The sequence below is a fragment of the Dreissena polymorpha genome, chromosome 6 (assembly GCF_020536995.1).
Source record: "Dreissena polymorpha isolate Duluth1 chromosome 6, UMN_Dpol_1.0, whole genome shotgun sequence".
Classification (NCBI taxonomy): Eukaryota; Metazoa; Mollusca; class Bivalvia; order Myida; family Dreissenidae; genus Dreissena; species Dreissena polymorpha.
In genome coordinates, this window is record NC_068360.1 from 115,106,696 (window position 1) to 115,121,506 (window position 14,811).

Here is a 14,811-nt window from a genome sequence, read left to right on the forward strand (position 1 = left end):
TTTTTTCATCTTGTTCAATAAAATTTGGTATAAAAATCTCTAATAATATCCCAAATCAATAAACTTCTTCAATTGGCAAAAATGCGACGGTCATCTTAAAAAGCGGCCTTTTTAAAAATTACATTAATCGAAATTGCAAAAAAATGCATTTTTTAAAATTATTTTTTATTAATACTAGGTAATCTTTTTTCATTAAAATTACAAACGCTTACATATTACTTTAAATGTATATCCTAACACATTATCTATTTGACATACATATTGTTCAACTCAATACATGACTATATCTATTGTTGACTAAAATGTTCTACATTAATACACGCGACGCGCTTAGCAATAACTTTCGCCACCTCTGTCATTCCAGCACATGCTTGTGTAAATAACTGGGAGACTTAAAAGAGAGCAATACTAATCTAAATGACGTAAGCCACGCCAATAGAGAATTACAACACTCCCTATTGCCAATGACATTTAAATGAAAACGATGTCTACAAAATACACAGATCAGTTTGACCAATGATACAGGATGCATATTGCCAATTTTGGATATTATTGTCACATGGTTAATATTTGTATTTGGGATAGAATTGCATACATTTTTTGATGATTTTATTGCAATAGGTGGGTGGTGATAATATTTTTAAAATCGGATTTTGTACACTGAAAAGTCGCATCGTTAAATAAGACGCGGGTACAAATATTGAAGAAAAAAGTTTCGTCTTATACACCGGAAAATTCGATAAATAAAAGGCTTTATGCAAGTTTGCTTTTTTTAATTGCAGGTCTACCCAAGTAGTTTCTTGCATTTAAAAAACATGTGACTTGTATGGCAAAAAGAATTAAACTTGTAGAGGTTCATGATACAACTTCCGAAAACCCCACTGATCCATTCGTTTGGAAAGAATGTTTGATTTGTCAAGAGAGCACACACGAGGAATAACAATGTCCTGCTGTAAGGAAAACAACTGGTTTAGATATTGGAGCTGGTTACTATTCATTTGAAACTATTATACAAAGATGTATATGCAATAAACTGGTTCCCTGAAAAACTTAACTTACAGCAACTGGATGAAGGAAACGGCATTGCATCAACAGTTAGAATACACATGGCAAAGCGGCATAAAACGTGCAAAAACAATGTTTCTGATCTTAGGATATTACGTCAGGAAAAAAAGAAACAAACAACTGATGTTGTTGAAGATTCACAATCTGGACATGCAAGTAAACTAACCAGACGCAGTTGTGGTTATTCAATAAAAACAATGATGCCCGAATGTTTTTTTTTGTGGTGATGAGTCTGGAGACCTTCATGAGGCATCAACATTCATGATAGACAGACGAGTACGGGAATGCGCACTAAAACTACAAGATACAGTTATTTTAGTTAAACTAAGTGCTTGTGATCTAATATCACCGGAGGCGAAATATCATACCACCTGATTGATAAATCTTAATAACAGAACACGAAAACATGTTCCGAAAACGAGGAGGAATGTCAGAAATCGGTCGTTCAAGGACTCGTTCTTGCCGAATGGGTAGAATATATTGATGCATCGCGATCTGAAACTGATGCCGTCCCGGTATTCAAGCTGATAGACTTTGCAAAAACTATATACCGAGCGTCTTGAACAATTAAGCGTATTTGATGAAGGTCGTGTAAATGCAACGCGTTTGAAAAATAGGAAATTGGCTGCCTTACCAGATTTACAAGCCCATAAGCAAGGTAGAGATTTCTTTTAGTCTTTAAAGAAGATATTGGCGAGGTTCTCAAGCAGGCAACATCTTGTATTTACGATGATTAAGATATAATCTTAGCAAAAGCAGCAAAGATCGTGAGAAGAGATATGCTGAATACTAAGTATCGATTTACATGAACATTAAATGAACGCCGCAACAAGAATCAGTTGCACAAACTTTACTTTCATTAGTTAGAATGATCATAGGAGGACCCAGCATTTAGACTCATGCTATTAATGTTGTCGAATTGCAATCAATACTAACCATTTCTCAGCTATTAACGGTTCAACTATGCAATACGTTGTCGAAAAGATGAAGATGCAATTTACCATGCTTCAGATAGAGAGCCACCATTGCCAATATACTACGGAATGGTTATCCACTCAGAAACAAGAAAAAAGGATCTTGTTGATAAACTTTTCAGTTTAGGACTCAGCATATCATATGACAGGTTGATGAATATATCGACAGCTATGGGAAATTCTATTTGTGGCCGATTTTAAAATGATTATGTTGTGTGTCCAGCAAAACTTTGTGGCAATATTTTTACAACCGGAGCAGTTGAAAATATTGACCACAATCAAAGCTCCACTACATCTAAAGAATCATTGCATGGAACCGCAATTTCTCTATTTCAACACCCAGAAGTTGATAACCTAGGTACTGACAGAGAAGTGATCTTTATCAATGAAAACCTGAAAAGAGACAAAATAAAACCATTGGCAGAAAGATAATCAATAATACCACCTGTTATTCTCCCGACGGAGCCAGCTGCTGTACCACTTTTGGAAGGACCATTGATGATCCATTCAGACCATTTCAGTGATGCACAAGACTTAGAGTATATGTATATCTTATGAGTAGAGCTTATAATTTATATAAAAGCGTGTATTACAAAAATAGCTAGCGCATTATAACTTCACATATTTGCTTAATAGCCATTTCGCACAGAAATACAAACATACATTTTATATCTATGTAGCACTTACCATTGCTTTAATAATGAAATTCTGGATATAGCATAAAACTTAAGATTTTCTATCTGAACATATTCATGCTTATATGTATGCTCAATTTTGCTTAATCTTGCTAATATACAGGTGGCTTAATCATGTACGCCAGGAGATCGAAAAACGTGATGATAGAGACAAGAATACAATGACATGGTCTGCCTTCCATGCACATTTATCTCAGAGTCATTTGGTAAAGGCCATTCCTTTGGACATAAGCTCCGTATTACCCTTGTTTCAGGAAGAGGCAAAGTCTGCTGTAATGATTCGGTACACAATGACCATTATCAAAGAGTGTGTCAATTTTCTTAATCCAGGACAAATATCTGTTATGGCATGTGATCAGCCACTTTATGCCCTTGCCAAAAACATTCAATGGATTTGGCCTGAGATATATGGAGAGAATCTTATGTAGTGATGTTTGGTGGTCTTCACATAGAGATTGCTGCTTTGAGAACGATTGGGGATGGCTACAGGATAGTGGCTGGGTGAATGCGTTCAGTCAGTCTAATGTTGCATCTGCCGTTACAGCAGACTCATTCCTTAAGTAATCACATGTAACTAGAACCCGACATGCGCACCAGATAACTGCTTGCTCATTACATATTTTGATGCATAAAGCCTATTCTCAATTCTTAGACAGTGTCGATGATATAGGGGTCAATAGTCTCAGTTTTGAGGAGTGAAAAGATAGAAGAGAAATGGAAAGTCCTCTGTTCAAATTCTGGTCACTTACATTGAAGTTGGAACTGATGTTTCTTATCTTTGTCTCTACGAGAAAGAAATTTTGAGCTGTATAAAGAATCTTAAGCCATGTCAATTCCCTGGTTCTTCGCTTTGGACCATCCAAATTATTCTCGTTGGCTCCCTATTCATGTGAGAGATATGATAGCATTGGACAGCGTAGCACCAAGTATAGCGACAGAATTCAAGAAGGGTCATTTTGTTGTACAAAAAACTCACCACGCATTTTCTGCAATAGCTATCGACCATGCTCGTGAGCAAAACAACACATTAGTGAAGGGAGAAGGTGGAGTTATCGGGCTGACAGTGAATGCATCTCAACTTCTACGATGGATGGTATGTGATCCAGAAATGGCTTGTGTGGTCAACAAGTTTGATATTTCACAAGAACGTATCAAGCAAGAACAAACCATAGGGCCGGATATAAAACACCATGATCAAGTAGAAAGTAAACAGAATTCATTTGTTAAACACGTCCATGCGATGACAAATACTGTTGAGGAAATGGGTAATCCATTCTTGGAAGAATGTGAGGATCTTTTAGTCCTAGGCACGCGTGACATTGCAGATCCGAAGGTTGCAAATATAATACGTACTGTACAAATATCGTGTTAAATATATCGTGTGTCGCCGCGACTGTCGCGCAAACTGTCGTACGTCGCCGTGACTGTCGCGAACAATATCGTGCGTCCAGGTGACTGTCGCGAAAAATATCGTGTATCGCTTCGTGTGTCTAGTGTCGTCCTTGATGAAAGAAGGACGAGATTATAGATGGCCTATCCGTGTTCCGTATTAAATCATGCATGATACAATGATGTCAATTGACAGTCGCTCCGAAATGCTGCGGACGACTACGGAAATTTACGGCGTTTAATGGAAATTTTATGTTATGGCAGAAGTTGCGCCTTTTTAGACATAATTAGTTGGTCCTTATTTGGAAAGATTAAGGAGATTATCTACTTTAGAAGGGAAACATTTCAGCACTATCGTCTGGATATGTATTTTAAAACTTATGTTCTGTTTATTATTTTTCTTTAGATTTAACATATAATTATTAGTTTCCATTAACTTGTATCTACATATCTATTTAACAAGTGTTTTCCCTGTCAAAGGCGGACGGATATTGGTTTAGCGTTGTCAATCTGTCCACCGTTCGTCCCTCCGTCTGCGATTGTCGGGAGCTGTTTCTCGGTAACTGGCATGACATAGAATGAAACTAAAAAATACATGCGTGTTATCGCCCTGCGAGTCGCCCGTGATGCGAATGTGTGTTAACACTTGAGCGCTTCCACTGCGCTCGTTCCGCCGAAGGAACGCGCGGCAAGCCGGCCGGCCGACAGACTTACCCGCCCATTGGAAAGCTGCGCTACGCGATAGGCGGCCGATTCTCTGCAACCGCTGGGCGAGCTTCCTTGTACGTCCGACTGGTCGACGCCCGGCTTCGGTTAAAAGATCGCGCCGAGCAGGCAGGTAACGTTAAGACTCTCTATAGCGAAGGTACGGAAGCCGTGTCCGACTAAGCGTCTCAGAGTCGACTAGTTCTAGTCCCGTTCGTACCGCCGAGGGCAGGCATGTGCTTTCTTTCCTCTTGCCGGGTGCATATAAGGCCGGAACCACCGCGAGCCAAATGGTTCCTCAGTCTGGTCGCCCTCGCTGAGGAGGCCCTGGCCCGGCTTGCGCTGTACAAGCGCCAGATGTCCCTGCTCTCGACCATCGGCCCGCGACGATCAGCTTCTGCTCGAACGACGATTGCACGTCGCGAGAGAAAAACATATTTATTCTCCCATATGTATATAAGAATGCTTTCGTCTCCATCGGTACCGTCCAAAACGGGGTTCTACCCGTGCATCGGTACTGTCGCCCTTTCCAATACAAGGAAATCGCAGCCACTGATAGATAATCGGCCGAGAGCAAGCCTTTGGAAGCCACCGCGGAGACGAAGCCCTCCGGCCGCGTACACTGAATCGACAGGGCGTCCGCGGTCCCAGGCCGAGACAAACGGTCCCATGGGTCCCGAGAGAGACAGCCCGGCGATCACGCCTCGCGAACTCGATAGCCCGACTAGGCCCGCGAGACATCCTCTACCATAAGCGAGTCCCGGCTACAGCTGCTGTTCATCCGTTCCGCGAGAATCAGCTCAGCGTTAAGGTCTAGCGAGCTCGGTAAACCGGCCTGCGCGACGAGGCCCGCGAGATCATCTATACAGGACCTGTCACTTTTTTTCTAAATTGAATGAAAGTTATGTTCTGTGATATTTTACTAGTAGAAGACTATACATTTCAAAACGAGTGGTACACTATTTGTAATGGATACGAGTACTTGAAAGTTACACGCACAGCGGTATTGCCCGCTTAATACCGATCGTTAGTTCCTACTGCCTAAATCTCACTAATCGCTGTTCGTAAGTGTGATAGAATTACTGGCGTTTACTTTTGTACAACTGATTTCAGCTGCGCTTCCGCCTCAATGATTTTCATCTCAGCGATACAGTGCAGCCATGGTCCAAATAGATCCATTGTTCCTGTGTTATAGGTTCATATGCATAAAAGATGTGCGTTTATTTTCAAAATGAGAACGAATTTTATGTTAAACGATAATAATTATATCGGTTGCAATATAAAATACATTATTACATTTTGGTGGTTATTGATACCGCGTCTTGCCTGATTCTGCCTCGTAAATGGTTGAGTTCGCCGATTGAAGATTTCTAGAAAATCCCTGCTGTAGTAAGTCAATTAGCCTTTTGATTAACCATATGCTTCTTCTTATGGCTTGTGTGTGGTGATATATTCGTTGTCCTGTTTTGTACAGGCAATTGGTCGTTTGTTTCCCTCCAGAAGTATAATGAGTTCATTATTTATTAAACAAATAGGACATGGGGTACGAAAATGACTCCCCACTGGTTTTATTCGTTCTTGTGATAAGGTAGATACATAGGCATGACACAATGATTTCCACTGAATACTGGTTAAACATGACACGATCTCTAGCTATATAGGAATACTTTTATGAAACTCTGACAAATCGTTATCTAAAATGTCAACGTTGCGTTGCATTTTTGTAATTAGGTCAGTTTTAACGCATAACAGCCTGTCGATAACTCTATGAACTGATACGTAAGTTGTGCTCCGTTGATAATAGATTGTGTTCATACGTCTTATTCAAGTCTTAATAGACCTATATTTAATTTACTTAATCAAAATAATTTCGTTTTGTAATGATTTGGGTTCGGAACATCGGTTCGTTTAATGATATATATTTAATGTCTCTAAAATGTATTTCATTTAACGTTTCCCTGTCTATATATCTGCTAAGCATTAACGTATTTATGTCATATAACTGAAAGCAAAAACGTGAACTTAAATATGTTGTTACTTAAGGTCTAAATTTTCATCTTAAAATCCAATATCGTTGCTCCAAAATAGTTTATTGTGGTTAATTACTAATGCCTTGCTTCAAAGGTACACGGTATTAGGTTATTCGTGGTAGAAGATTGTCTGTCCTTTCCACCGGGCACTTAAACGAACCAGTGGCGCCTCTGGAATCGGGGTGTTTCCTATATCCTGCTAGAATTTCCACTAACACCTCTTTCGGGGCGGAGAGCATATACTCCCTTCTCAAATACTGTATACACATTGTACCATTCATTAGTAGTATCACAATCATTTATTATTGTTACAATTATTATAAATGTATATGCTAAACCTTAAGATGACTAATGAAATTTTACAACACAGGAGTATGGTGACGGCGCTTATGTGCCGCTTTCCTGCTTGGTGCGCGGCATGGATGCTTTGCAGAAAGTGGTTAACATGATTAATGTCGACTGTATGGAGAAGTCCGTTGGACTCTTCGCTCGAACTATGTATATAGACAATACATGGTTTGTGCCGAGATAGAGAAAGTTTATCCGGTGTGGTTTTTCGGGCCGAACCGGATAAACTTTCTCCATCTCGGCACCAACCATGTATTCGATTTATCCTTGTGCTAGTTTGTTCGATTTAATGACATTTCATTGAAAATCAATTGCACAAGACCTAAAATAAGTGAGTATTAGTGAAGTGTAACCTTTCTATTTGTATAAAGACACACCGTATATTAAATGTTATGAGTGAATACATTTAAAGCAAAAACTGATTACTTTATTGCCATATGTTTGCTTGAATTTAATACACATTTATTACTTTTACTATCATTTTGCTTTGCCAAAAAATTTTTTTCAGGAACTTTGCATGTACATTTTGTAAAAGGTCAAATATTAGAACAAGTTAATAGGCGCGTAGAAATACGTTCTTACGCTTGCCGGAGATCAACTAGTTTATTCGACCCAGCTTTATTAGGTCAATGTTTGCAACAGAGGCAGGATAAAAGTATTGAATACACCTACTAAAGTATCCATCGATATCCAACCATTGTCACAAAATAACACATACTGTTTTAGCCTTCAATAAGATAATAAGCTATGCATATTTTAGGAGCCAGGTATTATAACAATATATTGATTATCATAGCAAATTAGTAAAACAACTAAATATTAAAGCACATAGATATAACGAGAAACCGCCTTCTTTTTTTCTGAATTCAACCTTAAAACAAAAATAAATTAGATGTAATTTCTAATAATTTTACCATCCAAAGCCAGTGTCCTACCAAAAGCATATTTTATAGTATGCCTACTATGTATTTTTTCTACGAAGTTAAAGTAAAAAGCAATTAAATATTTTGACAACCTGGTGTCCTGGGCAGTAAAGGGGTGGATGCGGCTTTGGTCAGTTCATAATTTTCGTGTTTGGAGACTCTGCGCTGGAGCGGGGGTGCGGTCTGACCGGGCTCGGCTTGGTTGGTGTGGGTGCTCTTGTTCGGGGACGGTATTGTCGACGCGCTGGTAACTGAAAGACGAATAAGACTTTAATGACTTACTGAAACAATTGAACTACATTCTCCTTTTCGGCTTTAGACAATACAAAACAATGAATACACATCCAGGTGCAAAAAAGCAAATGATCCATCGCAACACAGTAATATAGTAATCATATAATCGGCGTAAACATTTCTATACATAACATATGTAAGAAAGTTTCCGCACAATTTAGTATTTAAGGCTTCTTTATCTATTTGACATATAAAGTTCTTATCTGAAGCAAAATATATGAAATTGTTTAATTGCTTAAGGTCTCATTTGCCATCGTGCATTGGTCTACTTGTCAACAATATATCTTTTGCAAAAAGCCGGTGGTAACTTTGACCAATTGGGGTCTCAACATTTAAACATTTCGCCTGAAAGGTCACAAGGGCAGGTCCACCAATATATGCGGTCGTGCAAACGTTTTATATTTTCTCGTGTGTGCGCTATTTTAGAAGGGAATTCACTCTTTGAGATTTGTTTAGTCGCAATCTAGAAGTACCTCACTACTTGGGGAAGAAGTGACAACATGACATATCATTTTCACACTATCGTCATTGAAAATATAGGCTCCGACAATACTCTTATGTAGTATCCTACTTCCCTGCCTTGAATTTGCAGCTGGACGAGTTTTAGCTGAATAAAACAAATATTTCTTAATGTGAATGAATAGAGCATTTTTATTGTTAAAATACTTATTTGTCATACTTATATTGTAGAATATTTATCGATAACATGGTTGAACTTTAATTAATTATTAATACAAGTATATACATATTAATCTCCATCAATCAGAGTTATACCTTTGAAGTATGTTCGAAATCCCTTAAACGTGAATATTTGCGCAATTCTATTAGAAGTCGAAGTCTAGCTGTGTATATTTATAGAGAATACATGGTTGGTGCCGAGATGGAGAAAGTTATCCGGTGAGGCATATAAAAAGAAAGTATGGCGAGCTTTAGCGAGCCCTAATTTCTTTTTTTCTGGCCGAACTGGATAAACTTTCTTCATCTCGGCACCAACCATGTATTCGATTTATCCTTGTGCTAGTTTGTTCGATTTAATGACATTTCATTGAAAATCAATTGCACAAGACCTAAAATAAGTGAGTATTAGTGAAGTGTAACCTTTCTATTTGTATAAAGACACACCGTATATTAAATGTTATGAGTGAATACATTTAAAGCCAAAACTGATTACTTTATTGCCATATGTTTGCTTGAATTTAATACACATTTATTACTTTTACTATCATTTTGCTTTACAAAAAACATTTTTTCAGGAACTTTGCATGTACATTTTGTAAAAGGTCAAATATTAGAACAAGTTAATAGGCGCGTAGAAATACGTTCTTACGCTTGCCGGAGATCAACTAGTTTATTCGACCCAGCTTTATTAGGTCAATGTTTGCAACAGAGGCAGGATAAAAGTATTGAATACACCTACTAAAGTATCCATCGATATCCAACCATTGTTACAAAATAACACATACTGTTTTAGCCTTCAATAAGATAATAAGCTATGCATATTTTAGGAGCTAGGTATTATAACAATATATTGATTATCATAGCAAATTAGTAAAACAACTAAATATTAAAGCACATAGATATAACGAGAAACCGCCTTCTTTTTTTCTGAATTCAACCTTAAAACAAAAATAAATTAGATGTAATTTCTAATAATTTTACCATCCAAAGCCAGTGTCCTACCAAAAGCATATTTTATAGTATGCCTACTATGTATTTTTTCTACGAAGTTAAAGTAAAAAGCAATTAAATATTTTGACAACCTGGTGTCCTGGGCAGTAAAGGGGTGGATGCGGCTTTGGTCAGTTCATAATTTTCGTGTTTGGAGACTCTGCGCTGGAGCGGGGGTGCGGTCTGACCGGGCTCGGCTTGGTTGGTGTGGGTGCTCTTGTTCGGGGACGGTATTGTCGACGCGCTGGTAACTGAAAGACGAATAAGACTTTAATGACTTACTGAAACAATTGAACTACATTCTCCTTTTCGGCTTTAGACAATACAAAACAATGAATACACATCCAGGTGCAAAAAAGCAAATGATCCATCGCAACACAGTAATATAGTAATCATATAATCGGCGTAAACATTTCTATACATAACATATGTAAGAAAGTTTCCGCACAATTTAGTATTTAAGGCTTCTTTATCTATTTGACATATAAAGTTCTTATCTGAAGCAAAATATATGAAATTGTTTAATTGCTTAAGGTCTCATTTGCCATCGTGCATTGGTCTACTTGTCAACAGTATATCTTTTGCAAAAAGCCGGTGGTAACTTTGACCAATTGGGGTCTCAACATTTAAACATTTCGCCTGAAAGGTCACAAGGGCAGGTCCACCAATATATGCGGTCGTGCAAACGTTTTATATTTTCTCGTGTGTGCGCTATTTTAGAAGGGAATTCACTCTTTGAGATTTGTTTAGTCGCAATCTAGAAGTAACTCACTACTTGGGGAAGAAGTGACAACATGACATATCATTTTCACACTATCGTCATTGAAAATATAGGCTCCGACAATACTCTTATGTAGTATCCTACTTCCCTGCCTTGAATTTGCAGCTGGACGAGTTTTAGCTGAATAAAACAAATATTTCTTAATGTGAATGAATAAAGCATTTTTATTGTTAAAATACTTATTTGTCATACTTATATTGTAGAATATTTATCGATAACATGGTTGAACTTCAATTAATTATAAATACAAGTATATACATATTAATCTCCATCAATCAGAGTTATACCTTTGAAGTATGTTCGAAATCCCTTAAACGTGAATATTTGCGCAATTCTATTAGAAGTCGATGTCTAGCTGTGTATATTTATAGAGAATACATGGTTGGTGCCGAGATGGAGAAAGTTATCCGGTGAGGCATATAAAAAGAAAGTATGGCGAGCTTTAGCGAGCCCTAATTTCTTTTTTTCTGGTCGAACTGGATAAACTTTCTTCATCTCGGCACCAACCATGTATTCGATTTATCCTGCTTCATTTTTAGCTCGACTTTTCGAAGAAAAATGAGAGCTATACTACTCGCCTCGGCGTCGGCGTCGCCGTTGGTTAAAGTGTTTTATAAAGTCAAATAACTTTAACACTATAAAAGATCATTAACTCAAACTTGGAATACGTCGTTATGGCACCAAGACAATTGTGTGTGTCAAGTTGCATAACTCTGTCAGCATTATTTTTAGAGTTATGCTCCTTTTTACACTTTTTTGTGTTTAGGTCCATTTTATTCCTAAAGTATCAAAGATTTTGCTTTCATACTTGCAACACTTACTTACTATCATAAGGGGACTGTGCAGGCAAAGTAATGTAACTCTGACTGGCATTTTAACAGAATTATGGCCCCTTTTATACTTTGAAAATTGAAAATTTGTTTAAGTTTTGTGTTTTGGTCTATTTTACTCCTAAAGTATCATAGTAATTGCTTTCAGACTTGGAACACTCGCTAACTATCATAAGGGGACTGTACAAAACAAGTTCCATAACTATGTTTGGCACTTTGACTTTGTAACTTTGAATATTTTGATAAATTTTTTGTTTCCTTTTTTTCTTATTTTTGAAATATCATCTAAATATCATTGAAATATCATCTAATAAATGACCACACCCCCACATTATTCCCCCTCTCCACCCCCCCCCCCCAATTTTTTTTTTTTTTTTAAACCGGTAAAAAACACAAATATTTATTTTTATTCTTTTATTTTTGAAACACCGTCCAGCCATCCCATATCTATTGTTATCAAACTTGAAATATAGTCTTATTAGTTTGTTTTTATGTCTTTACAAATGTTCAATAGATTGTGGAAAAAATATACCTGAACTCAGAATCGTCTATAATGTACCACTTCTTTAAAATATAAGCGACCATTATGTTTCAATTTTGGTCCTCTTCCAGTTAGAATATGACTATATTACCTTGACCTTATTGAATATGAACAATTTCCCCATGATGGCTTACGTTATACTGTCAAACACTAGAAAAGTCGAGTGCGCTGTCTTCTGACAGCTCTTGTAAATTATGTCTTCAACACATTTTATGAAACACAAATGATTAATTGACATAACAAAATAATTATTGAAGTCGGGTCTCAAACATTTATACAACATTCCTGACGACCGAATAACTACCGATTGTGTCACGTAAAAAATAGTTCCACATGAAACTGTTTCCTTTTAATACTTTTCTCTTAAAAAATATTAGAAGAAACAAAAAATTAATCGAGAATATTATATGTTTATTGTAAGAAATGGCAAAAAAATGCAACATCAACATAATGAGTCAATTTTTGTTCAAGGTCGTTTACTGAAACGGATAAACAGTTAAATGTCATACTTCACAATGAATTATTTCATATAAACTGAGAAATTGTGAATTATAACAGTTGCGCCTGCAAATAAGGATATGGATTTTCATGCAAATATAGTGTTAGTTTTTTTTAGATTTAATGATATTTCATTGAAAAATTAAATCAATTGAAGACGACATAAAATATGTTTGTATTAGGGGAGTGTAGCCTTTCTATTTATATATAGAACCGCCGTATATTAAAGGTGTCGAAGTAACCAGAAGCCGATGTGACTAGATACCTATTAAAGGTTATGGGTAAACAAATTTAAAGGCAAAATTGATTACTTCATTGCCATATGTTTGCTTGAATATAATACACATTTATTACTTTTGCTATCATTTTGTTTTGACAAAACATTTCTCAAGAACTTTGCATGTATATTTTATAAAAGGTCAAATATTAGAACATATTAATCGGCGCGTAGGAATACGTACTTACCGTTGCCGAGGATCAACTAGTTTATTCGACCCTTCTTTATTAGGTCAATGTTTGCAACAGAAGCAGTATAAATTGCAATGCATATATGTCGGAACGTATCTAAGAGAGCTGAGACAACAAACTCATCGCCTCATTGTGTATCAAGTTTGTACAAATGATATTTTCGACAAGATCTGCTCGGCATGTGCTTGTATAAGGGTTATATTTGGCCGATTATGCCATAATCGATTACCATCGCTTTTTAAGGGAAGGTATAAATATTTATAAATTATAATAAAGTTAATACATAGCATATGGTTGAATACCACTAAAGGTTTTGGGCGGGTATGGGAATAAACCCCGGTCCTCTGCGAAAGAGACGGATGCTGAAACCACTTCGGAAAAGTCATTTACATTTTGAACGCATTTTAATTAAAATTTATTGTTGGTAAGCAATCTTATTTCGGATTTAAAATGTATCGGTTAGTTTCGCCTATGTGGTACTAAAACAAAAAAAAAACGCTAAATAATTATAAATAGCTGCACGCGCGATTTTTTTCGCTGTTAAAAAAACACTTAAAATATTGTATACAAATAATAAAATCCTAGGTGTTTTGAACCATGTTTCAACAATTTTACTCCAGGCAGTTCTATCTAATAATATCTAGTTTGTATTGCTTTTACAAAATTATGTTCATTTTTATCTTGTTCCCAAACTGTGATCGTACAGCTTTAAAGGCTACAATTTGTTGTTATCCACGTTGGTAAACGGTCAGGCTTTAATAATTAATAAAGTAGGCTATAAATAAACACGTATATTAGACATAAATTAAATTACAATCACATGAACCATTAAGAAAATGTTTTATTTTATTTTATCATAACACACACAGTTTAACAGATTTCAAAATATGTGCGTACAGTGAGATACACAATTTATTTTTTATCCACCCACCTGTTTCGGAAATTTCAGCCTTTGAAGGCTTCTTGAACAACTTTTTAAACATTTGCATCAACTATCCTCTAAATGCCCTATTAATAACACACAAATTTCTTCACAGAGTTTGTCAATATAATACTTTCAAGATTAAACTAATTACTGCGTTGTTACAGATGTGTGTACATTCGCAAGTGAAGACTTATATACGTATTATATTTTAATTCGAAATAGATTAAACTCGTCAATCCTAACGGTGTTGATTATTATTTAAATAAGATAACGTTATGCTCCCCTCAATAGTTACTAAAATATTTGTCTAATGCAATATCGATCCACAGATGATGATTTACAGATGGATAAAGCTACATAGTTAATACCAATACTGCATTATCTTTCGTACAACAAGTTTGCTTTACAATTAACGAAAAATATTGCTATTGTTTACATTTCATATATTTTATGGATGTACCATAATGTATTTGTCTTCTCATAACTTTAAAAGTATCCCTTAATTCTGTTAATATATTTCCATAATATTTACCCTACTAAAATGTGTAATAGTCAATTCATGATTCTATTTGCATTTCGTTTGTGATAAACTCTGGTGTAAATATCACACCCTTAAACCGGTTAAAAAACCTCAATGCCGTGCATTGACCGTTCCATGGCGGTGGCCACAGTTTTAA

The 14,811-nt window shown here is 36.3% G+C and overlaps 1 protein-coding gene across 3 annotated transcripts in view; it reads right to left on the reverse strand.

The window, feature by feature from the left end:
• Positions 1-14,313, reverse strand: part of LOC127836287 (heat shock 70 kDa protein 12B-like) — a 19,214-nt gene extending 4,901 nt beyond the window's left edge. Inside the window, exons 1-3 of one of the 3 annotated variants that reach the window (XM_052362791.1) lie at positions 14,141-14,313; positions 10,184-10,342; positions 8,222-8,380 (exon numbers count right to left, since the gene is read on the reverse strand). In XM_052362791.1, coding sequence (XP_052218751.1) covers positions 8,222-8,380; positions 10,184-10,342; positions 14,141-14,198 — 376 coding nt within the window. In that variant the 5' untranslated portion in view covers positions 14,199-14,313. The remainder of the gene's footprint in view (positions 1-8,221; positions 8,381-10,183; positions 10,343-14,140) is intronic. The other 2 variants (XM_052362793.1, XM_052362792.1) reach the window with 2 other exon arrangements.
• Between the last annotated feature and the right edge of the window lie 498 nt (positions 14,314-14,811).